This window comes from Varanus komodoensis, unplaced genomic scaffold (assembly GCF_004798865.1).
Source record: "Varanus komodoensis strain SLA01 unplaced genomic scaffold, ASM479886v1 scaffold175, whole genome shotgun sequence".
Classification (NCBI taxonomy): Eukaryota; Metazoa; Chordata; class Lepidosauria; order Squamata; family Varanidae; genus Varanus; species Varanus komodoensis.
The window spans coordinates 53,304-79,510 of record NW_025335517.1 but is presented as its reverse complement, the minus strand read 5'-3'; the positions used below and the strand labels follow the sequence as shown (position 1 = coordinate 79,510).

The following is a 26,207-nucleotide window of genomic DNA, read 5'->3' as shown; positions in this document are numbered from 1 at the left end:
GATCATTGACAGCACTGAATAAAATAAAATGCAACATGGAATAAAACTCACATTTAAAAATGTAAAACTACATTTTAACAACTAAATAACTAAAATGAGTCCATAACACTAGGCCTGCTAAAATCAGCTGGCAGTACTCCCCAGGACACCTCCATGTGCTCTTTCAAGCTAGTAAATGCCTCAACAGAGAGGGTAGTCTTACCCTGGCACTGTAAAGATGGTAAAGTTGGTGCCAGGGAGGGATTATTCCATAATTTGAGGGCTACCATATAGAATTCTCCTCCTTGTTGCCACCATCTGAGCCTACCTTGGAGGTGGCTTTCAGGGGAAGATCTCAAATGATGAGTTTATTGTCCAGGTACATTGTGGTTGAAAGAGACATTCAATGAGATTTTGTGGCCCCAAACCATGTAGAGTTTTATAGGTTAAAGCTAGCACCTTGCATCAGCCACAGAAGCAGATTAGACAGCCAATGGAAATGGGTCAGAACAGAAGTTCTATGTTTGGACCATTTTGATCCTGTTCATTAGTCTGGCTACTTAATTTTGTATCAGTTGCAGCTTCCAAACCAAGGGCAGCCCCACATAAAGCACATTTCAGCAGTCTAGTTTAGAGATGACCAGAGTTTAGACTATGGAAGCCAGACTATCTCTGTTCAAATAAGGGTATAGCTTGGCCACCAGCCAAAGATGATAGAACACATCCCATGCCACCGAGGCCACTTGGGCCTCAAATGATAGTTCAAGAAGCACCCCAAAGCTGTGAACTTTCTCCATCAAGGGGTGTGCGAGCCCACACGGAACAGGAACTACCCACCAATAGCATCTCAGTCTTGTCTGAATTAAGCTTCAGTTTGTTAGCCCACATCCAGTCCATTGTCAGAGCCAGGCACCAGTTTAGCACATCTACAGCCTCACCTGCTGAAGATGAAAGGTTAAGTTACATGGAGGATAAGATTGATCCCTGTGGAACCTTATACAGAAGAGTCCATGGAGCTTAGCAATATCACTGAAGCACCACCTTCTGGAACTATCCCTCCAAGTAAGAGTCAAACCTCCACCACATATTCCCAACTCAGACAGTTGCCTTAGAAGGATACTATAGTCGATAGTACAAAAAGCTGCTGAGAGTTCTAGGAGCATCAACAGGGTCACACGTCCCATCTCAAAGGATCAAAGCTTTTTCTAAATTCTGACTGAAATTCATTCAGATAATTAGCCTCATTTAAGAGTGCCTGGAGATAGTTGGTTAATAGAACCTTGCGCAAACTTATTTGTATCTTCAAGGTCCAGAAAGAGTTTCTTCTGGAGTGGCCTCACCATTAATTGCCTCTTTAAGGTAAGATGGGGCTACTCCTCATAAAGAAGCATTGATCACTTTTCTAGCCCTGTTGGCTGTTTCTTCCCATCCAGTTTTATAAGTCATGGGAGGCATGGATCCTTATTGGATGTGATTGCATGAACCTGTCCAAGCACCTTGTCAACATCTTCAAGATGAACCAACTGAATCTCATTCAAGAAAACTAGCCCAGGCTGTGCTCTCAGAACCTTACCAGATTCAACTGCTGCAAAACTGAAATCTAACTCCAGACAGATGCAAGAGATTTTTTCCCAGGAGTTTCTAATGAGTATATTATAGTAGACCTCAGATGGGTTTAAGATGTTCTTGGAGCCAGCAGGTAATAGGCTCTGGATGACCTTAAAAAGCTCTGTTGAGTGGCAAATCAAAGATTGGATAGAAGCAGCGAGATTTTGTTTTTTAGGCACCCTTACTGCCCCCAGATGTAATTGTTTATAGGACTCACCAGAGCTAAAATGCACCCATTAGGGAGTTTTTCATCTGCACTCAAGCTGTCTCCCTACGTTGTTGCATTGCCCTTAGCTCTGAAGTATAACACGGAGTTGTACAAGCTCTACTACAGAGAGAATGTTCAGGAGTAATTGTGTCATCTGCCCTGGTCATCTCTGTATTCCAAAGATCAGCCAGGGATTCAACAGAATCACCAACCATATCATCCAGGAAATCCCCAAGAGACCTCTGGAAACAATCCAGATCCATTTTAATCACTCTCCCACTCTTGCAGAGGGGACAATTTGCCATTAATCTAAATCTCAAGAGGCAGTTATGCAACCATAACAAAGGGACCAATTCAAAGTCCTTCACCTTTAAATAATTATTCCCATGCCTGGCTGGGAAAAAAATCTAGAGTATGCTGTGCTACATGTGTAATACTGATGATATGTAGGGACAGTCCCATGAAATCCTGAGCCACCTGAAATAAGCTGCTCTCAGCATTGATGTTAATATCTCTCAAGACCAACAATTGGGGGCCCTCAGCTTTGCAAGTGGGCTTACCTCTGTTAGCTAAGGTAGGGAGACCACTGAGCACTGGGGCAAATGGCATACCAACAGAAGCCCTAATTTGTCCTGCTGCCCCAATGCCAGATGCAAACACTTCAGACTAGAAATCAGACATACAGGAAGCCTGGAGAGAGAAAGAATTCTTAAAAGACCTTTCCTCCCCAGCCCTCAGGCTTCCCTTGATGCTGAACCAAGCACTCCAGTGGCATATTTGGCATATCAGAAGCATAACTCCTCCCTGTTCACCCACCCAGGTTTCAGTGATACATGCCAGCATCTGGAGACCAGATGACCAGCCAATGAAGAAACCACCAGACCTGTGGATACAAGGAGAACCAGAATGGGTATGGTTAACAACCACTAACTATTCCCCTTACCTGACTAGCTCTACTCCCAACATCCTATCTCCCTCTACCTGTCACTACACAAGTCCCGCAGATTCCCCCACTTGGCCCCATGGCCTCCCTCTGAGGCACAAATTCAGGCCCTCAGGAGGGGGAAAAACACCCCTATCAAAAACTCTGAGCAACCCAAAGGCAAGATCTTAAGGGGGTGGCCCCTGTGCTTGTTCCTCTCCCCAAAGTAGCCCCACCAAAGGGGTGATTGTCACCTTCAGGGCAGTTCTTGCTAGGCCACCATCACCTTGTGCCAAGCCAGGTAAGAGCCTTTGGCTGCTCAGCTGGCTCAGGTTGTAATCAGCCCAGGGAGGCCTGTTTTCTAGTGCTTCCTCACTGCTGGTGATCTTCCCCTGCATCGGGAGCACCAGATCAATTCTTGGGGAGCAGGCTTGGGGCAGCCTACTGCATGAGAGGCTCCTGGACTGTTGGATGACTAATCAGATCAGATATTCAAGTATGTAATTTATCAGACATTTATAGGACAAAACAATTTGCAACATGCACTAAACAAACATTCCAACAGAATTAGTACCCACCAAATAGAGTACACTGCACAAAACCAAAAAGGTTGTGCATGGTTTGTACCACAGCAACAAAGTAAGACCCCCGTGCGAAGTGCTTTAGGAGTCTTCAGCTCAGCCTAAGTCCTCTTTTTCCACATGGATGCTGAAGTGAAATCCTCTTGCTGGAACTGCATCTTGGGCCTGTAATCTGTAAAATTAGGGATAAATCTCAGCAAATAAATCCTCTGCCAAAAGTCTTCTCCCTTCCGTAGAGTCTTTCCTGCTGCTGGCTGGGCTATTTTCACCTTGTTGCATAACACAAAACATGGATCACATTTAATAATATTTTAACAAAAAGATACATGTAAGTCTGTGAAGCTCAGCACAGTACACTTTTATTACAAGTCTTTTTTCATTTTCTCTCTACAGCATCACTAATTATATCTCCTATGAAGGAAATTACTGATTCGGGACCCACATAAATCTGTACAATAAGTTTCAGCTTTAAAAAAAAAAAAAATCACAGGCCACAGGATGTCACCCTTCTGTGAAGTTTCTCCTGCAGCTGGCAGGGCTAAGTATTTTGCCCTTCCAACATATGGTGAAATAGAAAGAGCTTATGCTTGCATGAATGTGAAGGGGAACCTTGATTAACCCATCCACTCTCCTGAACTCCCATAGAACAATTTATCTCTACCCAGTTATATTGTCTATGCCTAGGCGTAGGAAAAATCGAGTTCTTAATTGCATGGAGAGACTCCATGGATACAGGTGGAGGGAGCTCCTTTCTCTGCATGTGTTCATTCTACAAAGGATAAAGGATACCTGAATTTGTGTTATTTGTGTTTCTAGAAATGTAAAGCAATGAACAGAATGCAAACAACAGGTCATGTATGGAAAATTGGTTAAAGCTGCCTTCCAGACACAAACTTGCTAGATAAAATAATGTTATAAACGTATTATAAATCTAAGGATGGTAATAAAATTACTCTTGGGAATCCAGGTATTAAAGAATGTGCTGATACATTATCTATAAAGCCATGATTAGGGCAATGACAGCTAATTCAAAATCAGATTAAGCCCTTAGAATAGTCATGGGTGATGTTCTTGCTATCCAACATTATTAATCTGTCCAGTCATCCTTATCTTCCAGGACTTTGTGGAAGACTGTGATTATATTCCATTACCTGGAAAACAGTGTCAGGCTGAAGTAAATGATCCTTTCCCTTGCTTTATGATTACCAGTTGACCTGCACGGGCAAGACATATTGAGTTCTCTAGGACTCCCAATGGTTGCAGCTGCCAGAAACAGGAAGCACAATCCTATGGTTGCTAGGCAAAGTCACGATAAGATTTTTCAGAAAACCAGCTATGCGCTTGGAAAGGCACTCCAACTTTATAGCTGGGTCCCCAAGCTTGGAGTACCCTGCACTTCATAGCTGCTGGAAAAAGATTTTCTCTAGGTACATCTTCACAGCTTCAGGGATTGTTCTGGCGAACAGGGCAGGGAGGGAGGAAACAAGAACAGCTATGATATGAGACATCTTGGCAGCACCTTAGCTTTCTTCCCTTGCAGTCCAAGGTGTGACACAGCCAAAATCAACCAACAGAGTGTTTTGCAGGGCAGAAAGCATATGAAGGAAACCTTCACCTCTGCTTGCATGGGATTCCTATAATCCTTCAGAGGATTGTAGACATCCAGATTAGATAGCCTCCTATGTGTCATACCCGTCCTTAAGAAATGTCTTCACAAGAAAACACAGAAAGGCGTTCTTTTTTAAAGAGAGAAAAGGGGCATCTTCATTTTGTAGATGATCAGGTTTTTAAAAAAGGTAGAAGATTTTGCTATGAAAGGGGTAAAAATTACCCTATCCCTTTTTCACAGACATTTGTGTCTTTGGTTTCTGTAGACAGTTCACCTTTTGACACCTTTTTGTTTGACCCTTTGAAATAAACTATTTGATGCCTCTTTGGGGCATTTCCAGGATTGATACATGTTGGCAGCAGTTACGCCAAGGACACTGTCCCACCTGAGGCTTCAATTTCTTGCACTCCCACAATTGCAGCCCTCTACAGTTCAACAAATGTGGTTGATTTTTTAAAAATGCAAATCTATCATGTGCACTTATATACATTTAAAAGGTACTGATAACCCTCTAGGGTGCTGTTTGGATACTTAGAAGCGTCAATGTCTGTAAAAATGGGGATTTCATTATTCCCCACCAGCAGCACCAAAAAACAAAACAAAACAAAACAAAACAAAACAAAACCCTCAGTGAAGCAAAAACAGCTTGCGCTTACAACAGGGAGACAGGAGAGAAGTCAGTCCTGCCACATGGTGTCCCAGGATGCCCATGGGAGAACTGAGAGGGAGGGCACCCAATGCAAGCGAATTCCCTTGTCCATCAGGTGCACTGTGGACTGTTCGCAGAACTATCAGCCAACTGTGGCTTATTGTAAGGATGGGTTGACTTTGCAACTTCACAGAGGCTATGTGAGCATACATTACAAAACCACAGTAAGTTAAGAGTAGTTATTTTTTCACAGAGATTATCCTATTTGCTTATACTTTTGAAAACATGTATATTTTTATTCCGAAGATTTATTCTGCATATGTCCTTCCATTGTAAATCTATTCACATTTTGGTTTTGAAAGCCTGATTCTGATACAATGTCAGTTATGTGTGTGTGCATGGAAGCATATCTAAAACCTTTCTCCATAGAAACATATCTTTCTGTAGAGAAAGTGAGCAAGCGACCTCTGCTGACCAAGTGAGGCTGCTGACTCCACATGTCTCCTTCCCTCTTGCGCTTAGATATACTGTCCAAAAGAAAACAAATTAACCCGGCCTGTGCTGTTGCACACTAGAGAACTCAGAACTGGAACTACCTCCGTGTAAAAATTGGATGCATTACAAAGATGGAACTATATATACAATTAGGATAGGATCCCCCAATGGTAAAAGAATCCTGTGTAGTATTGCTAGAAAAAAACTGGCAGATGAGAAATAAGAAAATGTGAGGAGGAGAGAAATTAAAACGTCACCAGTGTGCACATTTTTAAAAACATGAGTATTAGTCATGCAGATGTCTCTGCACAAGATTGCAACAAAAGTCCGACTGCTATTTTACTTATGTTCTGCTTCTGGATTTCCTATAGGCCTCTGGGAATAGGTTGGTGGACTAAATAAGTTTTGGTCTGTTTCAGCATGGCTTTGGTAATGTTTTTAAAGTTCCACACTGTATAAATACTACATCCTATTAATGGTCTGCATTTAGAGCTGTCACTCTTTAAAAGCCATGATCAAATAAGGATCATCTATGCATGTTTAGACAAAGCCCCATAACCCCCAACGTTCTGGAAATTCTGGGAGCTGTAAGTGGGTTTTTGCTTTGTTTTGTTTTTTTGGGTTTTTTGTTTGTTTGTTTGTTTTGGTCACTAAGCAGGCATAGAATTGCACCCTAAAACAATAAACCCAATGGGTTAAGTATGTGTGAAGATGAAGCTGGAAAAATAGAAAGCGGAGATTCTCTAACAAAGCTAAATTTGGATGAAATACATCTCAGTCCAGCACCTCACTCTCTGCAATGTGTGGATCCTCTCCTAGACACAGCAAGGGCTGAGACAGGGCAAACAATGCTATTGCCAACACCCTATTTGACCGGACCAAGTAGGCCAGGAGGTAGGCACAGCAACGAGGCTGACAGACTCATAACTATTGGAAGCCGTCATAATAAGGATTTAATCCTCTGCCTGCTTGCACAGAAAAAAATGCGTACAACCCTCAGCATTCTCCAGCCTCTGTGGACCACTCCGTGTCTGCCTCTGAGAGCACTAGAATATATGTATTAAACATGAAAATGAGGATCAACAGGATCCAGGGGAAGAGGAGCTAGGTTTACAAAGGATACCTTTTCAAAAGTCAGGTGGTGGTTGTTTATCACTTTACAAGGAAGAAATATAGTCTTCTGGATAAATGTAATGTGAAAAAGAATGCTGAATGGGATGCCATACAGTAGGAATGTTTATTTATTTAAATATTTTTAGGCAGCTTACTCTGCCTATGGCATCTCTAGGCAGCTCACACTGATAAATAACACATTCTAAAACAATGTTAAAACTCAACAATAAAAATTTTAAAAACAAAACCCAAACAATCTAATACAAATATAAAATTCCAATAAATTAATAAACCCAGGCCATAGTAACATCCATGGGAGCAATCAGGTATTAAAATGTCTTTTAAGAAGTGTTTGCCTGATGCTGAAAGGAATACAGAGATGGCGCCAGGCACATCTCCTTAGGGATAGCATTCCAGATATGGGTAGCAGCAGCTGAAAAGGCCCTCTTCCTGTTAGCCACCCCACTTATTTCCCTGAGGGATGGCTCCCGCAAAAGGGCCTCCTGCATCGTTCTCAAGGGCCGGGTGGGTATATATGGGTGCAAATGGTCCTTAAGATGACTGGGGCAAAATGTTCCACTTGCAATGGTGATTGAGTTGGTAGAAAAATACTTTGCAGTGAAAATGCTGTTTTCACTGGAGACAGGTAGATTGGATTGTGCTTTGGAGTAGTAATGAATATTCCTCCAACAAATAGATCAATGCCCCTGAATTTTATTGGCTGTACTGGAAAACCATGGTGAGGTGCTTATTAAGGTTCAGCAGGTAGTATAGTGACTTCCTAGTGTCCAAATCCAGAATAGTTTCTTGGTGTCATGCCATGACCATGTGACCTTCAGCTTGCTAGAAAGAGCACCAGAGATAATAGGCTTGAGCATGTTTTCCTTAATCATTCTGTAGAGAATGGCTGCTTTTGGCATGTGAATGACCTGTCACCTTACTGAAGCAGCTTCACTCTTGTCTCTCAGGAAGGAAGAGTTGGAGCTGCACTGAGCTGCCAGCTTCTGAAATGGGGAGAAAAGACCTATAATGAAATCCATGGCTCTTGGCCTAGGGAGGTATTCATGGAGCATATCCTAGCCTGTTCAGGAAACTAAAATTGCCCCATAGAAGGGGAGTGTAAGCTTCCCTTTGATTGCTTATATTCTGGAACCATCTTTCATCATTGTTTTCAATACATTGCAAATCCCCTTTGATACAGGAGGTGCTGTTTCTTCCTAAGTATCCTCAAATTTAAAGTGAGATGTTTAGCTGGATCAGGCGCCTAAGATTATAACAACCCTTCTCCCCAGACCCAAAACACGGTATGGAAAAGCTGGAAATGAAGTCCTTGTATCTTTTTTTGGAAACTATTCACTGCCCTTTGAAGCACTGTGCTGCATTATTTACTCCCACCAGAGGTCCCTCAAACCACAGCACTGAAACCTAAAGCTGCAATTCATTGTGGTGTTTTTTATTACCTTTCTTCCCTATGAATCCATGTTATATTTAAATTTAATTTTGAATAAATTTACATTACTTTAAATCAACAATTATGACAAAAATATGCAGTACACCAGCCTGTACCATTCATTGCAGTTTACAGTTAGTTTTTCACTGCTTTTTTGAGCTGGAAACACCTGAATAAAGTCCTGTATGTCAAGCATTGTGGATGCACTCGTATGTACAATCTTCCCAGGTGCATGTGTATGAACTGGAATTGTTCTTCCAGATGTACAACTAGGCTGAAAAGGTCTCTCCCCATTGCATACTTCTACAGAGTTGTTAGACCAGAAAAGAAAAAAGAATATTAATGGCATATTTTACAAAACTTTATCTTGCAGTCACCTAAGTTCATTTGATAGGAAGAATTGGAGAAAAGCCTCTGCAGATGAGCAGGCAAGGGTTCAGGGAAGTGAATTTTGGGAAATTTCCTCATCTCTTGTGTTATGCACACCTATACTTTTCTACTTTCTCTTAGCCTCTAACCTCAGACCTTTTTCTCATTCCTGGGCACCACCATCTTTCAAAACATTCACTTATGTAGCTACTTCTCAAACCTTCTTTTCCTTCCTTTTTGTGTTTTAGATATGAAAAACCCAGACATCGAGTACCTTATTAACATTATGATGGTACAGCCTCATTATTCCTCTTACTAGATGCCATCTGAGCCTCTAATGCTGGAAAGACAACAGAGAGCCTTGCAGAAGCTGAACAGCTAACAAATTTATTATGACACATGCTTTCATGGACTGGTGTCCACTTCATCAAGAGCATGAAATGTTAACAGGTCCCTCCTCCTAACACACACACACAATGTGTGGCCTATATCTCCCCTCATATGTGGCTTTTGGCTGAGACCAATCCAAAACATCCAGAGAGTCAGGTTTGGGTTGGCCAGCAGTAGTGGGAAAGATGGCAATGAAGGAAATGCAAAACGTAGAATTTGTGACAATTTAATTAGAACTTAAAGTACACAAAGTACAGCAACTCTTCACTGATGACAACATAATCTCTTAGCACAGCCAAGTGAAGTAGCCCCTGTGGTGGACCAGGTATCTTGCTAGGAATGCTCCCTTCCTTTCTGCACACCTGCGGCTTCACAGAACTCCGAGGAACGAGGCAGTGCCAAGCGGCGTGATATATGCGGGAGACGTCTCAGCCCCAGTAGGCGAACCAGGGAACACTCCACCAGGATTCTCCGCACTGGGGCATCTGGAAGCGGCTGTGCAACCTCTGAGGCCCGCTGGCCGGTCCCTGTAGCCGGCCGGGCCTTCCGCCCCTCGCCTTCTGCAGAACCCCGCTTCGCCCTCTCGGCCTGTTGCCTAGGCAACTCATCCCACCGGCCCCGCTGTTCCTCCGGCGTCCATCAGGATGACGTCAGCAGCTTGAGAGTTTCCTCCTCCCCTAGAGCGGCTCGGGGCAAGTGGCCTGCAATCAACGGGAGCCCGAGCGGCGGAGGCGGGCCAGCCGGTTGCCAAGGAGACGAGGTTAGCTCCCAGAGGCGGCGGCGTCTCCTCTGGCTGTCGCCCTCCCTCGTCGAGCTGTCTGTGCGCGGGGTGTGTGGGGAGTCCAGAGGCGCCTGTGAGCGCCTCACCACGGGCAGGTAGGCAGGGTGGGGGAAACGAAGCAGAGGCGAAAGTGTGGCGGGGAGGAACCTAAATAGGTTGCTGGAAAGAGGAGAAAAGTAGCCGCGTCCATCAAACGGGCTGCAGAATGCCACAAGATGAAATTCTTGGCAAAGGGGGCGAAGAGGCGAGTGTGGCGTCTCCCCTCCTGCCGGTCCGTCTAACCAGAAAAGAGCCTGAGGGGTAAAATCCCTGTTACCATTCAGGCTAGACTTGGGGAGGCCCTCATACACTCCAGTGTAAAGCAAACGGGAGAAAAACTAGGATCTGGGTTCTCCTGGGGCATGGGTGCTTGCCTGCATGAAAGTGCTCCTATAATCCTATTAGTGTGCTGATGGAGGCCTTTCACTTCGGGCTTGAACTCTGTATTTTATATTATTTGAGTGTTAAATTGTGGATTTAGTGCAATATTTTTGTATTTTTTCACAGTAAAGTCTTGACTTTAATTCTGAACTTTTTAAATTTGATTTTAATTGATTTCTAATTCCTACAATTTCTAATTGAAATGTTTTCTCTTACGCTCACTTCTACCCATATATTCATCAGTTGTTCTTTTGCTTCCACTCTCTTTTGGCTAACATTTAAAATAAAGCATCTGCCCCATATCCAACAACTTTGTGTGTGTGTGTTTAGAAATTTCTGTAATTAGAACATTTTACAGCCTACATTTGTTTCTTGTTCTGTGGTTTCTATACAATGGGAAATGCTTATTAGAAATTGTATTTCGGGAAGTAAAACAAAATGTAAACTTGTATAAAGTATTTGTGTATGCATGTTCAGGCCTTCTGGTAGTGTTATCACTTAATTTGTTGTTGTTGTTGTTGTTGTTGTATGCAGGTTTGAGGAAAATGGGCACTGAAGTAAAATCTGCCCTGTCTTAGTAATACTAAAATATCATGTGCTATTTACACCTAGAACATCTGAAGGGGTAACCGTATCATGCTGTTGCAGAAAGAAACGAGAGTTGTGGAGTAAGCATTAATCTTAAGATATGAGTTTTAATCCCTTACAACCTATGCCGTAATGAATCTATTTAACTAAGAAGGGACATCGAAATAGAAAAGTTTCTAAGCAGTAACAGCAACAATATGATAAGCACTCGATAGTTATTAAATCGAATTTAAGAAGTTTGATTTGTTGTAAACTGAAGATTTATCAAAGGACAAGTTAAATAACATTTTTTGATGCCATGATGAAATTTCAAATGGTGTGAAGTATCTTCTACATAGAATTGGATTGCCTAATAAAACAAATGTAAGCTAGGGATTTGATGTCACCACAGTTTTGCTTGTTGACAACATGGTGGAATCTGGAACTTACTGGAACTTTTCAAGCGAACCATTTGCCTGACAGTAGTTTGTGCACAAGGTGTCAATTGATTTCAAGGAGAATCAAGTATGTAAAAATGATATTGACATGTAGATTAAAATGAAATCAGAAAAATGAATTAGAAAGTGAAAGCTACAGATCAGATTAATTCTAAAGATTCAATTACCTCACCTTAATTGCACAGAGATATACCTACCCTGAGGAAGCAGAGTACCTGTTTCCTTCTTCCAGCTGAGCTCTGCTTATTCATGCCTGCCCTTGTTCTTCTAATACTGTACAGGCTAGGCTGTGAGTGCAGGACATATTACCTCTTCTTTCATCCTAATAACACATTGTTCAAGCAGGTTTTACAAAAAAGGAGGACTGGCACATTAGTCAGCTTTGCTAAGAAAGGATAGACAAATTGTTCAGAAAACCTTCATTACTAGCATTTTGGTGTCAGGCATACACTGTTTTATTTTCCAGGTATTTCAATAATTTTAATTGTTTTATATATTTTGTGAGATTTTAAATTGATGTTTTACGCTTCTATGTCATGTCCATATTGTTGGATAGTAGTATTTTATGGTGCTATTTATTTTATTGTTGGTTTTAATGAATTGTACACTGCCCAGAGAGCCCTAACAGGGCTATAGGTGCAGTCCGTAAATTTAATAAATAAATTTAATTTAATAAATAAATTAAGGACAATAAATAAAAGGCAATGTCTAGAACCCATGCAAAATTTCATGAAAGAGATGGCTGACTGCAAGATAAAATGTTTGCTTGGAAGCACTCAAAATGAGAAGGCTGATGTTTGTGGCTTCATAGCAAAGTTAATTTCTATACTGCCACAATTGCTTGGAAACGGGGGGGGGGGGGGCAGGAGAATGGTTGTAAAACTGTGTTTAACAAGTATCCCAGAAGTATGGCTGACTAGCTGTTCATATGCTAAAACTTTAAGCAGTGCACTAGGTCAAGTGACTCCAACCTTTTTGAACTTTTGCAATATTTGCAAAATTATTCTAGGTGCCACTACAAAACAGAGCAAGTGGATAGACATGTAATGATTGTCCTGGAATCTAGCTAGCTGAAAGTGAACTAAAAGGGCTGGTGGAAAGAAATAAGCTGGAGGCAGGGGCAAATTGCAGGGCAAAGGGGTTGAGGGAAGAGAAAGCTAGGCTAGAGGCTGGGAGAGGAGAAAACCACCAGGGTAATGTGGATGGGAGAGAACAGCAAATCTAGAAGCTGGGAGACAAGAAACTGAGGGAGAAATAGTGAAACTGGATAGCAAAGCAAGGGAGTAGCAGAGAAGAGCACAACCAGAGACTAGAAAGGGAGTGAAAGGAGACTGAGCTAGCATTTTCCTTGGTTTTAATTAAAACAAGCTTTTTGAAGGGAACACGGAGGAGAGAGCTTTGTGAGTGCTTCAGGAGGTCCCCATGGGTGCTCCATTTGGGATCCCTTTATTAGGTGGTAAGCAATTCTGTGGTTTCACCCTTACACAGTAAGAGTTGATGTACATTTGCAGAATGATGTGATACAATCCAGGAAACACTATACGACACATTAAAACCAAACCAAACCTTAGAAAAACCATAAATCAGGGTAATGTGTACTTAGAACACAACAGCCAACCATTGTTGAAGATTAACTGAATATTGAGAAGCATTTGCTGTTGTCGCATAATAGTCCAATATGGTTTCATTTGGTGTTCAGAGGTAGCAAATCGCAATTACACTAATTTGCCTTCAGTTGTATATTCTTCAGTTTAATGAAATTATCTTTGAGAGAAGTACTACAGGAGAGTAGTGGAGTCAGAAAAGTGGGACTTTGGGGGATTTTTTTTCTAGGAGAACCTTGATTTTGGCTTTAGGCATGAAAATGCCTACCTTTTTAGCCAATACTAAATTTTAAAAAAGCTTTGTCATAGAAACTAAGATATCAACTAAGATATCGGGCAAATCTTAGTTCATTCAGTCTGAGCTTTTCTATTAATGTCTTTCTACCATTGCAATGTCTAGTTCCTTTGAAAACTTTTCAGTGAAGTAACTGAGTTGTTTAAAAACAGTTTGTTGTTTAACAAACTGTTGAGACAACAGCTGTTAGATTACATGGTTCTAGTAGAATCTTTAATGCATGATATATAATGCAAATAGCTATAGTATCATCAACTTATCCACAAACAGATTTTAAAGCTGTACCTATCCTATCAACCTCTAGTCATGTCTAGTTGTTTTAAATACAAGAAAGCATCTTATTCTTTGTTATCCTTCATACCTATCATCTTCATCAAACTAATATGAAATACAAGTAATCCAAGCCATATTGTATTTGGAATCAACTGGTAACTAATTTATGGCACTGGGCAGACAGGCAAAAGCCTTTATAGTAGAGGTGGGCAACATGTAACCTTTCAGATTTTTTTTCTACAACTCCCATCATCCTTTACCATTAGCTGTGCTGGGCATGGCTGGTGGAGTTTCATGCCAAAACATCTAGAGGGCTACAAGTTGGCCACCCCCTACTCTAGAAGCTGCTGTCTGTTTGCCCAGTGCCATAAACTAGTGAGAAGTGTTCTAATACTAGTGGGCTGCTGCAGCATAAAACATATAACATGTTCAATAGATTTAACAAAACTTCACTAAGTAAGGCACATGGTGTTGTCATGGCTGCAGAAAACTGTATCTTTAATCTGTGAGAAAATGTTGACCATGAGATATAAAAGGCATATTGTTTGAAGGCTTAAAACACATACAGTGCTGGGGTGCAGTCTTCACTATATGCAGGCCTGAATCTGCAGAGTTTGATTCTGCAGTGCTTTCACTGTTACTGGGGACTGTGTAGTTAGCACCCTTTAGAACCGGAAAGACAAACCAAGGGTAACTGCAGTATATATTTGATTGCAGGCCCAACACTGGTGACACTAATTACAGAATTAAGTAATTAGTGTTTACTGAAAATAGGATTTGTGCGTGTGTGTGTTCCCTGAGTGTTACCAGGATTGCATTCAGAAGCTGATCTATATTAAGAACAAATAATGAGATTTTTCCATTTACTTAGCTATGAGTTTAATGTAACTTAGTTACATTTTGTTTTAAAAGATTTTGATTTTAGATTTGATTTCCTGTATTGGGGAAAATGCATTACTTTTAATTGCTCTTTTAAAAAAGTGTAACCAATTTAGAAATGGACTGAGTAGAAGCTTTATGATGGATCATTAAATATGTAAGTATCAGCAACTATTATATTGGTATTGATAGTTGACAGGTTATTACCTATATTTACTTAGAGCCCAGTCCTATGTATATTTACACACTAGCAAGCTTCACTGAGTTCAAATTGAGAGGGTGGCTCTTTTATAGTGCAAGTATGTGTAAGTTGACTTAAAAGTAAGCCCCAATAAGTTCAGTGGGACTAGCTTCTAGGAAAGTATACAAGATGGCAGCCCAAGTCTGCTGTTATAAAAACAGCAAAAACTGTTGTAGTCCCCAAAGACCAGCAAATTCATTTGCTTGAGTTCACATAACACCACAACCCACACTCAAGTTTAAGTGCAGGTTGGTCCTGAACTGTGAATTTTTTGTTGTAGTGTGCATTGTTGTAGTGTGAACCCAGCTGCACTAGCAAACAATGTACATCTCAGCCCACATTTCACAAATGATAGTTTTTTATGATTAACAAACCATGGTTTGTTAGAGTGGCTAAAATCAAAGAGTCCACACTCTGCCTTGAATGTGGGTTGTCTTGCTCTGTAAATGCAACCATCGTGACATAAACTTCAGTGGACTAGAATCCAAGTCATAAGATGCATGTAATCTATAAACTTTTCCTGGTTGTTTTCTTCCTCAGCAATGCTTCTTCTGGCCATGAATCTAAGAAAAAAAATTTTTAACAATGCCTCAGGTGGCAGGATTGATACACTTAAATACAACATTGTGTAAATGGACTTCCCATTGCTCTCTCTCCCTGCAATGCTCTTCCTCCTCCCTACTTCCTAGGTTTCATCAGTTTTCTGAAGCAGATCTGTGGAGCTGTTGTGGAAAAGGCAAAACAGTTACATGGGTTGTTTGTGTTCTGCAGGCAGATCATCAGGGCTGGGTACAACTGATAGGCAGAATTGGCACGTGCAAGAAGGATTACATACCTTTTTGTCACCTGTTAATTCTCTTCCAAAAATGCACACACATTGGTAAAGAAGCACTGGGTTGGGTACATCACAGTGATATACAGTTGTAGCACTTTTTTGACTACTTCATGTCAACACTCCCAAAATATAAGAAAAGAAATGCCAGGAACAACCCACAGACTTGTTTGAATAATGGAAGGAAGCTTCTGAAGAAAAATTCTTCCTTTTAATCTATATTTATCACATTTCTATACAATAGCTTTTGCTATTGGTTCACCAAAATTAGCATTTTGAGTCCCTGCTTACCATCTTCATTCTTTGTCTGATGGCAGAAATAAATCCAGTTAAACCAGGTCAGAAGTACAGAGTAGCTAATAACATGCAGTCTCATGATAGCTAAAAAAGGCAACATTTGCAGAGGTAAGGGACAGTGAAAGCAGTCCATGAACAAGCAATAGGGTCCAAAGTCTGAGAGACAAGAATCAGAAACGTAGAGGACACAAGGAACACTAGTGGTCGGAAAAGGGAAGCAGACTATTCTAAAAAGCACGAAGAACCAGTTTAGTAGCTTATTCCAACTACAAAGGACTCAAAAACTGGGGAGGTATTGAGTAGATCCTACAGGGTATTTACCTAAAAGTGGGGCTTGATTGACTCTTCAACTTTCTAGCTGCCTTGAGAGTTCCTTACATCTGTATTTCCTGCCTACCTCTAACAACAAGCACATACTATTCCTCCTTTGACTAGCTATCCAGTTGAGAGCATGCTTGCCATAAGTAGAGAATGACTGCCTGATTCCTATGAGGGGCTGAATCTCATGGAGTCAGTAGGACAGAAGGCTTATTTTAGCACAACAGACTTAATGTATCTTTTGAAATTCTTCTCAGCTACTTATGGTTAACTTTTTATCTTGGTTGTGCAGAAGTTGAGGATTTGAAAATGTTTGGTTCTTGCAGTTCTTGTTTTGCGAGCTAACAGAAAGTATACATCAGCCTCAAAGTTAGTGGGAGATTGGTCTATATTAACATATATGGCATGCCTCTTAGGCTAAATGCATTTGCAGTCTAATTATGTTTACTAAATTAATGGGGCATACTTGTGAGAAAGTATGGCCAAGATTGCAGTCTTAGGAATAAGTCCCGTTGGTGATTCATGTCTATATAAATATGATTAGCCTAGAGTTGTCACCATGGTAGATGATACATAGTAGATGATACAGTAAATGGGTTGTTGCTATTAGCCAGTTCATCCTATGATACTGACTCCTGAGTCTTGACTTCAATGGACTTTAACATGAAATAGCCCATTTAATTTGAAATAGGCTATTATTAGTGCTATTATTAGTTTCATTAGAGCTCGGCATAACAATCGTATGTACACTTACTTGGGAGTAAATCACATTGAACTCAGAGGGACACAATTGTGTGCTGGCTAAGCTAGTCTGAAACATTTGCACTTGTTAGCTCTGTGTAATAAGGAATTATTTCATTAATATTTTATTTCATTTTCTAGTTAGAATTCAATATCTAGATCTTTATGGCATTCAAATCATTTAAGAACATTTTTTTTTATAAAAATTCATGTACTTAAGCCTTGCTATTATTGAGCAGTTCATTTCACAGAGCATAAGACTCATCTCTGTACTCTCAGTAAATTTTCACACAGAATCCATATTGCCTTAGCATTGTTCAGGTGCTTAGTTACCAGTCCTTCGGTTTTGATTCCAAATATATTATGGCGTGGATGACTTGTATTTCATATTGGTTTGACGAAGAAGATTGGTATGAAGGACAACGAAGAGTAAGATGCTTTCTTTTATTTTAAAACACTGCTGTGTATTTTGTCTTGCTGCATCTTTCTTCTGTTTCTTTTGTGTTTTCATTCTAGTACCATCTGTATTTTGCATTGCAATACTATGATTGATATGGAATGTTTATTGGACTGATGAAAACTGAATTAATCCTATAATAAAGTGTTTTGTAATTATGTTATGTAGAGCTAAACATAAATTATCAGTTGGTAAACAGTGCTACTTCTCTGTGGTTGTATGTTCAGAATTCAATATATATTTAAAATGTCAATTTTATTGAGCTGGAAGAAATTGTATGCTACAAATGTGTCTATGTTAATTAAAAGGAGACTTCAGATAGATATTAAAACAGTTTTCAGAAAGGCATCACTGTCAGACTATCAGAGGATTGGTGTGGCTTTGACAGTATTTTATAAGAAGAAATGGGGTTGCTATAGCAAGCCTTTGTATGATGGCTCAGGAAAAACATGAGAAGACATTGGTCAAATCTGTCTATGCTTCAGGAAATTAGGAATAATTATAATTTTATGTGCTTAAGACAGGATAGAAACACTGTCGATTTTTTAAAAGCCTGCATTTTGATACACTGGGTGATGTATGGTTGTGCATAGCACAGATACTCCACCAATGCATAGATATATTTCCAGAGATCCTTTTTGTTGGTGCATTCTGCCTCTTGTATCTGCAGTTTTTCCTCATTATCACAGCGGGATAAAAGAGTCAGAACAAGAGTGTAAAACAAAATATTAAAACATTAGCAGGATTCAAGAAATAACTGTAGGTATTATCCTTTCTAAGAAGATAAGTACTTAAGTAGAACTTATTAATTTATTTAGTATCTCTATTTCCTTTTTTCCCCTGCAGAGCTCAAGGCAGCATACCTAGGTTTCTTTGCTGATGATATCCAGACATAATTAGCTCCAGCAAGGTTATATAGTTTCAGACCATAACATGAGAAATGAAATTAGCTAGGTTCTGTGGGAACAAAACAGGAACATGCTTGGTATGATCTAGCAAAAGAATTTTCACATACTGTTCCCAAACATGGAGCTGCTGTTGAAGAACATCTGGAAACCACAATGTGTATAAAATTGCAGTAGTTAGGTTGCTACCAGTGCCTGGTATTAGAACCACATTATACCCTTCTTGAAAGACCTGAACTGGATACTTTCCAGACACAATTCAAAATGTTTGTTTAACCTGTGGAGCTCTTAGCACCTCATTTATTTAATCAATTCATATACCACTGAGCATATTTAGATTATCTCTAAGTGGTTAGCCACAGGATCTGGCTATCTGAGGGATTGCCTGTCTCATTATGAACCTGCTTAGATACTAAGATACCTGAAGGAAAGGAAAGGACCTTCTGAGGGCACTATTCCCCTGGAGGTCTATTTGTCAACATGCATGAAAGGGCTTTCTCTTGTGTCATTCTGAAACTGTGGAATGTGCTTTATAAAGAACTATGGTTGGCCCTTTCTCTCTTGGCTTTTTGAAATACTGTAAAGGTACTTTAAAAAAACCTGGTCTTTTCAGTTAAACAATTTTAATATTTTTCTGTTTTTAATGCTCTTGTTTTTGTTGCTATTTTTACATGCTTAGGTACCACCTTGATGGCTTATTAACAAATAGCAAATAAGACAGAATATAAATGCTAATCATAAAATTCTTGAGTACGTATATACACATATGGCATATAGAGATGTATCTGTACTATGCATTACTCAGAAGCTGGTGTCATGTGTGGTATGAACTGGTGCAGTCCTATTGTTCATACTTTCTACTAGTGCACAAATGTTTTGCATGAGTATAAACTAGAAAATTAAAATGACAAGTGCCATTTTAGAAGAGGATGGACTAGGGTGAAAAAGTTTGAGAAATCAGACAAAAGTCAGGCCCAGACCACTGCCGAACAGTGATGATCATTCCATGAAGGGCTACAAATGGCTTCCCCATTTTCACAATTTACCTTCTGATATCTATCAAGAAATCACAGTTCACCTTCTGATATAACTGTCAAAAAACCCAAAATCAAGCTGTTTGCAGCCTGTCTGCATCAGTGCCCTGTAATGGCCACCTGCTGCATTTTGGCAACGGACACACTCCAGTACATTGCCCAGGTGAGGCAAATCAACTAAAAAATAACAATAAAAATTCAAAGGACAGTGCACATTTCTTGTGCTAAAAAATAATTAAGAGGAAGAGGATAAAATTGTGACAACTCCTTTAATGGGCTGCTTGGGCATTTTGAACGGGATGTCACTAGCTCTTTGCAAACTCAGAGTGGGGGCAGGAAATGGGTAAAAGAAAAGAAGAGCCATGACTAGTCCAAAAGGGTTTGTGATCACAGCAGGGGGAGCAAATCACTACACTGTGTTGCCTGGGCATTGGTGGGGTAGCTGGTGCTGGTACCAGTGGTGGCCTGTGCTAGGCTGGCTGAATGGTTTGCTATTGGCTCATGCAGCTTACAATATGGATGGTTGCCTGAGTTCACATGACATGACAATAGAGATAAGATTTTGATTAATTAATACATTAATACATTAATGAGATTTTGAAATCATTCTTAAAGCAAACTTAACTATAATGCTGGATAAATTTTGAAAACAAATCTTGATGATAGTTTTTAAAGGTATAAATTCTCCCTTGATTTTCCAGCCATAAAACTATGAGGCACTGCAGATAGGACCATGTTGTATTTATTTTTTTTATTTATTAAAACATTTTTATGCCGCCCCATTCGCCGATGCCTCGGGGCAGCTTACAACAAATAAGTTAAATAACATTTTAAAATATATACATTAAAATAAATTACAAATATACAATATAAAATAAGCTGCCCTGGCCAGAAAAATTCAATAATATTAACATTTAAAATGCTGCTTGAATAAAAAGGTCTTCACCTGGCACCGAAAAGCAAATAACAACGGCGCCAGGCGGACCTCTCTGGGGAGCGCATTCCATAACTTAGGCGCCACCGCTGAGAAAGCCCTCCTCCGAGTAGCCACTCTCCTAATTTCTTTCACAGAGGGCTCCCGGAGAAGGGCCTCTCCCGCCGATCTCAGGGGGCGGGCAGGCATATATGGATGTAAGCGCTCCTTCAGGTAACCAGGACCCAAGCCGTTTAGGGCTTTATAGGTCATCACCAACACCTTGAATTGGGCCCGGACTTCAATGGGGAGCCAGTGAAGCTGACGGAGAACTGGAGTCATGTGTGCATAACGTCCAGACCCCGTCAGCAACCTGGCAGCTCTATTTTGAACTGTATGACCCAGGCTTTGTAAGTAGGAAAGCTAAATAGCTGGCTATAAAATGATCCTTTTGCCCATGCTGTCAGTTTGCTCTTGCACCTCATTTTCATCAGTAGCTTGTAGCACTTTGTATGTGAAGCTAGAGAAACATTTTTTGATCCTCCTTTCTCCTTTGAACACAAAGAAGAATCTAATCTCCATGTAGATGCATTCAGGTATTGTTTTATTATTAGGGTTATAGCTTCTGTATGCAGAAAGTACCTGATGAATACCAATTTATGTCAGCAACATGTGCATCAACTGTAAAATCATGCATTTTAAAATGGTGTTAATTTTGTAGCTTGTTCAAAAGCATATCACAGAGCAGTCCATCTGCTTACAAGAGAACTTTGTTCTTTATATATTTATAGTGGCAAACTGAGGTGAGAAGTGATATCATTTAAGAAGACTATTCACACTGGCTTCCTCTCAGCTTCACAACTGAACCAACAAATACCTATACACATGCATCAAATGCTGGTCTTGCTTCATGCAGGTTTCCTTCTTGAATTCGCCTGTTGATCTCCTACTGCTTGGTCCAGCTAAGGAAAGTCATCAAAGCACTCTACATTTCCAGAACTGAAAATATTGTTTGTTCCTCTCCATTGCAATATGTTGTAGACAGGAAAACCTGATGTTTTCATTTCATGCAAAGAATCTAAAATGGGAATGAGGAACTTCTGGGTCAGGTCCCCATCCAGTTTACCAACTTCTCTGCTGGCTTATCTCCAACTACAAGTTAGAGATAAAAGTTTCTCTTCCTCTGTCCCTTGCTGCAGTGAGGCGTTAAAAAGCTGTGAGCAGATATTGACAACAGGGACTTCATAAAGCCTCCTTGCCGTATGCCTGGAGCTTTATAGGGGAGGGTCACTATAAGACAATAAAGAATTAGTCTTCCCTAGTGCCACCCCCCCCCCCATTGGCTTATTTTTATGGATTGTTGTGGGAGAGACAAAGAGGTCATGATTCTCATCACATGGCAGACAAACTGGGGGCAGTGTCCCTGTTCTTTAACCATTTCTACTTGGCAGTGGGAACAGTTGGACAGAATGAGGAACCTTGAGTTGTTGTGAGTGACATGCAACCCAGGCCAATATTATAAATTGGAAGTAAGTATACCATGGGAGTGGTCTGACAGAAAATAATAGTTGGCAGTCATTAAATTTATGCATTAAATTTTACAAGAATTGAGCAGGTCTGTCATAGATAGGACAATTTGGAGGTCTTTCATTCATGTGGTCACTATATGTCAGAAATAATTTGATGGCACACAACATTCTGAGAAGAAAATATTAATTGAATTGTGCTCTATCATGTTAATTTAATTGATCATTTCCGTAGTTCCCTCTTTTAAGATTCCATTTTTCCCATGAAAGCTCTTGGACCCTGTAGTCAAATAAAGGTGGTTCAGTCTTATGTTTGTTTTATGATTCCAGAAAAGACTTCTTGCTTTCTTAATTTGCATCAGATCAGGATTCCAGAAGCAGCAGCTTTATTCAGCATTTACTAAGTGGAACATATGATTATCGGTGTGAAGACGGGAAGAATTCAGGACAAATAGATACCAAGTTTCATTTTTTCATGTATTAACATACACATATATTCTGTGGTGCAGCTCACAGAATTCTCCTATCCAAGGACTGATCAAGGTCACATTTGCTTTAGCTTTAGCATCAGATGCTCTCAAGCCATTCATTAAATGCACATCAGTATTGTATGTGTTGATGCATTCACACTACAGTTTGGAAGCCATCTGAGTGGAATAGTGTACATTGGTGTCCTGCAACAGCAGGGGATTGGACCTGATGGCCTTCATGTCTCCTTCCTACTCTGCTGTTCCATAATTCTATGAAATATAATAATATTTTATTTCAGTAAAATAATCAGAAAAATGTGTTGGGTTCAAGAAAAAATAAAATGGACTAGAATGAATGAATAGTGCTCATGTGTTAGTGCTCCCTGGCAGATTACACTTGACTATGATATGTGTTCTCACAAGTCATGTGCCTCTAATTTGTGTTTCTGCTTTCTCCTGGCCAGAAGCCCCATTGCTTAATCTGTATTTTAACTGCAAGGATATTTACAAGGTTATTTAAGATCCCATGAAACTGCCTTTCCTAGTTTTAAAATTTGTTTTTCATCAAACCATTGAATGAAATATTTGTGTTGAAGTAATTTATAGCACCATTTTGTACATATTTTCTCAGAAGTCAACTTACTATGCTTCTCTTTTTATTTTATAGGCAAAAATGGCACAGGTTAAGCAAGTGGGTCTATTAGGTGCTGGGTGTCAGCCATGGAATAAAGATGTATGTGCTGCTAGTGGGGATAGATTTGCCTATTGTGCAACCCTTGCTATTTATATATATCAGGTAAGATAATCTTTTAATTTTTCAGACTTGTATGCAAGTGTCTACTAAAGCTGCTATTTATTTCAAATAGTCTGATTTTATCTAACAAAGATACTGCTTGAAAGCAGTAGTCCTGCATAAGGCTATTTATTCACATCTGCTTCACCAGATGAATCCAGCAAGTTTAATGGATCCTACATGATCCTAGGGACTGCAGGTGGCACAGTGGTTTAAACCGTTGTGCTGCTGGGCTGGTTGATCAAAAGGTCGCCGGTTCGAATGTGCACAACAGGGTGAGTTCCCGTTGCTCTGTCCCAGCTCTTGCGAGCCTTGCAGTTCGAAAGCATGCAAATGCAAGTAGATAAAAAGGTACCACTTTGGTGGGAAGGTAACAGGGTTCCATGCGCTTCGGTGTTTAGTCATGCTGGTCACATGACCATGGAGACTGTCTGCAGACAAACGCGGCTCCCTTGGCTAGGAAACGGAGATGAGCATCGCCCCCTAGAGTCAGGCATGACTGGACTTAATGTCAAGGGGAAACCTATACCTTTACCTTTACTTTGCATGATCCTACATGTCATCACATGTACAGTTAGAATGCACCAAGGAGCTCTACTGAAGAGTGTGCAGTGGAGCTCTCAGAATCATCCCAAATTGGGTGGACTTCGATCCAATGTTGGAAAATTCCCCTTTTGCATGACATCCTGACATCCTGCCCAACATTATTTAATGTGGTTCTTCAGCTCTCAGGGTAGCCTCCTGGGAGTCACAGGTAACTACAAATGGAATGAAAGGGTGGGACAGTTTTGTTTTGTGGATTTCCTCATGTTAATTTATCTTACTATGGAATCTGGTAGCTGTTAAGTTGCTAGCACTACTTAAATACATGTTTTATTGTCAACTTTTTATAATTGCCAAAAAGCAAAGTAAACCTAAATTCACTGAATTTAAAATGTCTTTTTAGTTGGATCATCGGTACAATGAATTCAAGTTATGGGCAATTATGTCTGAGCACAAGAAGACAATCACAGCCATTTCTTGGTGTCCTCATAACCATGACCTGTTTGCAAGTGCAAGTGCGGATCACTTAGTAATAATTTGGAATGTGGCTGAACAAAAGGTTTCTGCAAAACTTGACAATACAAAAGGTATGTGAGAAACCAAAACCTTAACACTTATGTACAACAAATCTGCCAGTAGTCATGGGATAAATCCAAAGACACCTTTCTATTCATGAAAGAACCTTTGATCTAGGACAGATTCCCACAAACAGAAGGGGTGATTTTTGCTATTCCGATTGCTGGGCTTCCCCCAAAAATTCTTCCAGAGGATTGAGAAACTTTTGGAACAGTATGTGAAGTAGCTGCAGAGGGGAAGAGGGAACCATACACTTCTTTCTCCTTATAGCAGACTCTGGTGGATTGAAGGCACTTGAATTCATGAATTGAGCAATGTCTTTGGATGAAACCTGTGCATAAATTACATTTTGGAGCAATGAATATAACTGGTTAAATATGCCAAATAAATATGGGCAATTTTACTAACAAGAACTTGAAATTTTTATTTGGTTTTCTTAATGTAGAGATCCAAGACTATAATACAAATCTGAAAATATCAATCTATGTCTTACATGATTGTGGCAGTAAAATATAGTACTTTTATCAATGAATTCTTTCATAGCATTTGGTTTACACTTCAAGACACTGGATATTTGAAGATTAGCTGTGGTAGTAGAATCTTACAAGGCTCATCAAATTTTATCTTGCTCAGAAACTTCTTAGAATATCTCTCAGGAGTCATAGCAACATTTATATAACTGGCACAGTGATTTTTTTTTAAGAATGTGCAAATGTCTTGTGTTCAAAATGGTTTTCATATTTTGGTTGAGAAGAGAGCTGATCCATGTATGCATTCCTTTGCCAATGCGAATCTTCTCACCGCCTGAATGAGTGGTCAGTCTGCAGATCCAAAATTTTAGTTGGTTTTCTTAATGTAGAAATCCACTACTCTATAAGTAATACCAGTCTGAAAATAGTGATCAAGATACAGTATATAGATAAATACAGTAGTTATATTTTTAGTATAAAATGGGAAGGTGGAAGATCACTGTGGTGAAGAGAGGTGGCTCTACTAGACCATGGCCATGAATTAGAGTATAAAATGCACAAGTTGATTAGATGTCCTTTGGACAAGACAAATGAACATGTATTTAAAGGCAGACTTATTACCAATTCCAGTGTAACACTTTTTAAGCTGAAGTATGTTTTGGAATAGTTGCTATGGATAAATAGTTTATGTTAAATTGGAACTTTTCCGTCTTGTTCAAGCAAATACCAGGTCTTTCTTGCAAATGTTATGCACCTTTTCCATTACAATCTAATGACTTTTTTATGTGTTTCTCCAGTAAAATTATTCTTTTGGAGGAGAAAAATTTAATAGAGTCAACACATTATGTTTTTAATGTTAAGACTGAGTAGTGCACTGGGGGAAGAACATTAATTAAGACTGACATGCTATACATAATTCAGAAGTAAGTCCCATGGGATTCAGTGAAATTTCCTTCTGTTAAGTGTGTATAGGATTGTAGCCTAACCTGCCCTTTTGATTAATTTCAGTATTGCACTACTGGAGATAATATCTGCATGTTTTTTCAAAATTTTTGATTTGTGTTTATGTTTCAGGTATTCCTGCATCTCTTAGTTGGTGCTGGAATGCAGGTGATGCGGTTGCATTTGTTTCCCACAGAGGTCCACTGTATATTTGGACAATTTCAGGACTGGACAGTGGAGTAACTGTCCATAAGGAAGCTTATAATTTTTTGTCAGACATTTGTCTCTTTCGATGGCATCCCAAGAAGAAGGGAAAAGTAGTGTTTGGACACATAGATGGAAGTCTTTCTATTTTTCAGCCAGGTAAGAATATATGTTGGAGACAGACAACTCTTGCATTGGGTGAGAAGTACTGTTATTTTGAGATTTTTTCCCCCATTTGTACTCCTTTTTAATGGATTATACATGGGAGGGAGGGGAAATCTTAACCTTGTGGAGC

General features: G+C 39.9%; 1 protein-coding gene across 1 annotated transcript in view; it reads left to right on the top strand.

Moving 5' to 3' along the window:
• Positions 1-17,442: 17,442 nt before the first annotated feature.
• The window catches only part of LOC123021707 (WD repeat-containing protein 17-like), a 48,563-nt gene continuing 39,798 nt past the window's right edge, over positions 17,443-26,207 (top strand). The window contains exons 1-4 of the mRNA XM_044426727.1: positions 17,443-17,508; positions 23,052-23,180; positions 24,124-24,307; positions 25,841-26,071. Of these exons, the coding sequence (XP_044282662.1) occupies positions 17,443-17,508; positions 23,052-23,180; positions 24,124-24,307; positions 25,841-26,071 (610 nt within the window). The remainder of the gene's footprint in view (positions 17,509-23,051; positions 23,181-24,123; positions 24,308-25,840; positions 26,072-26,207) is intronic.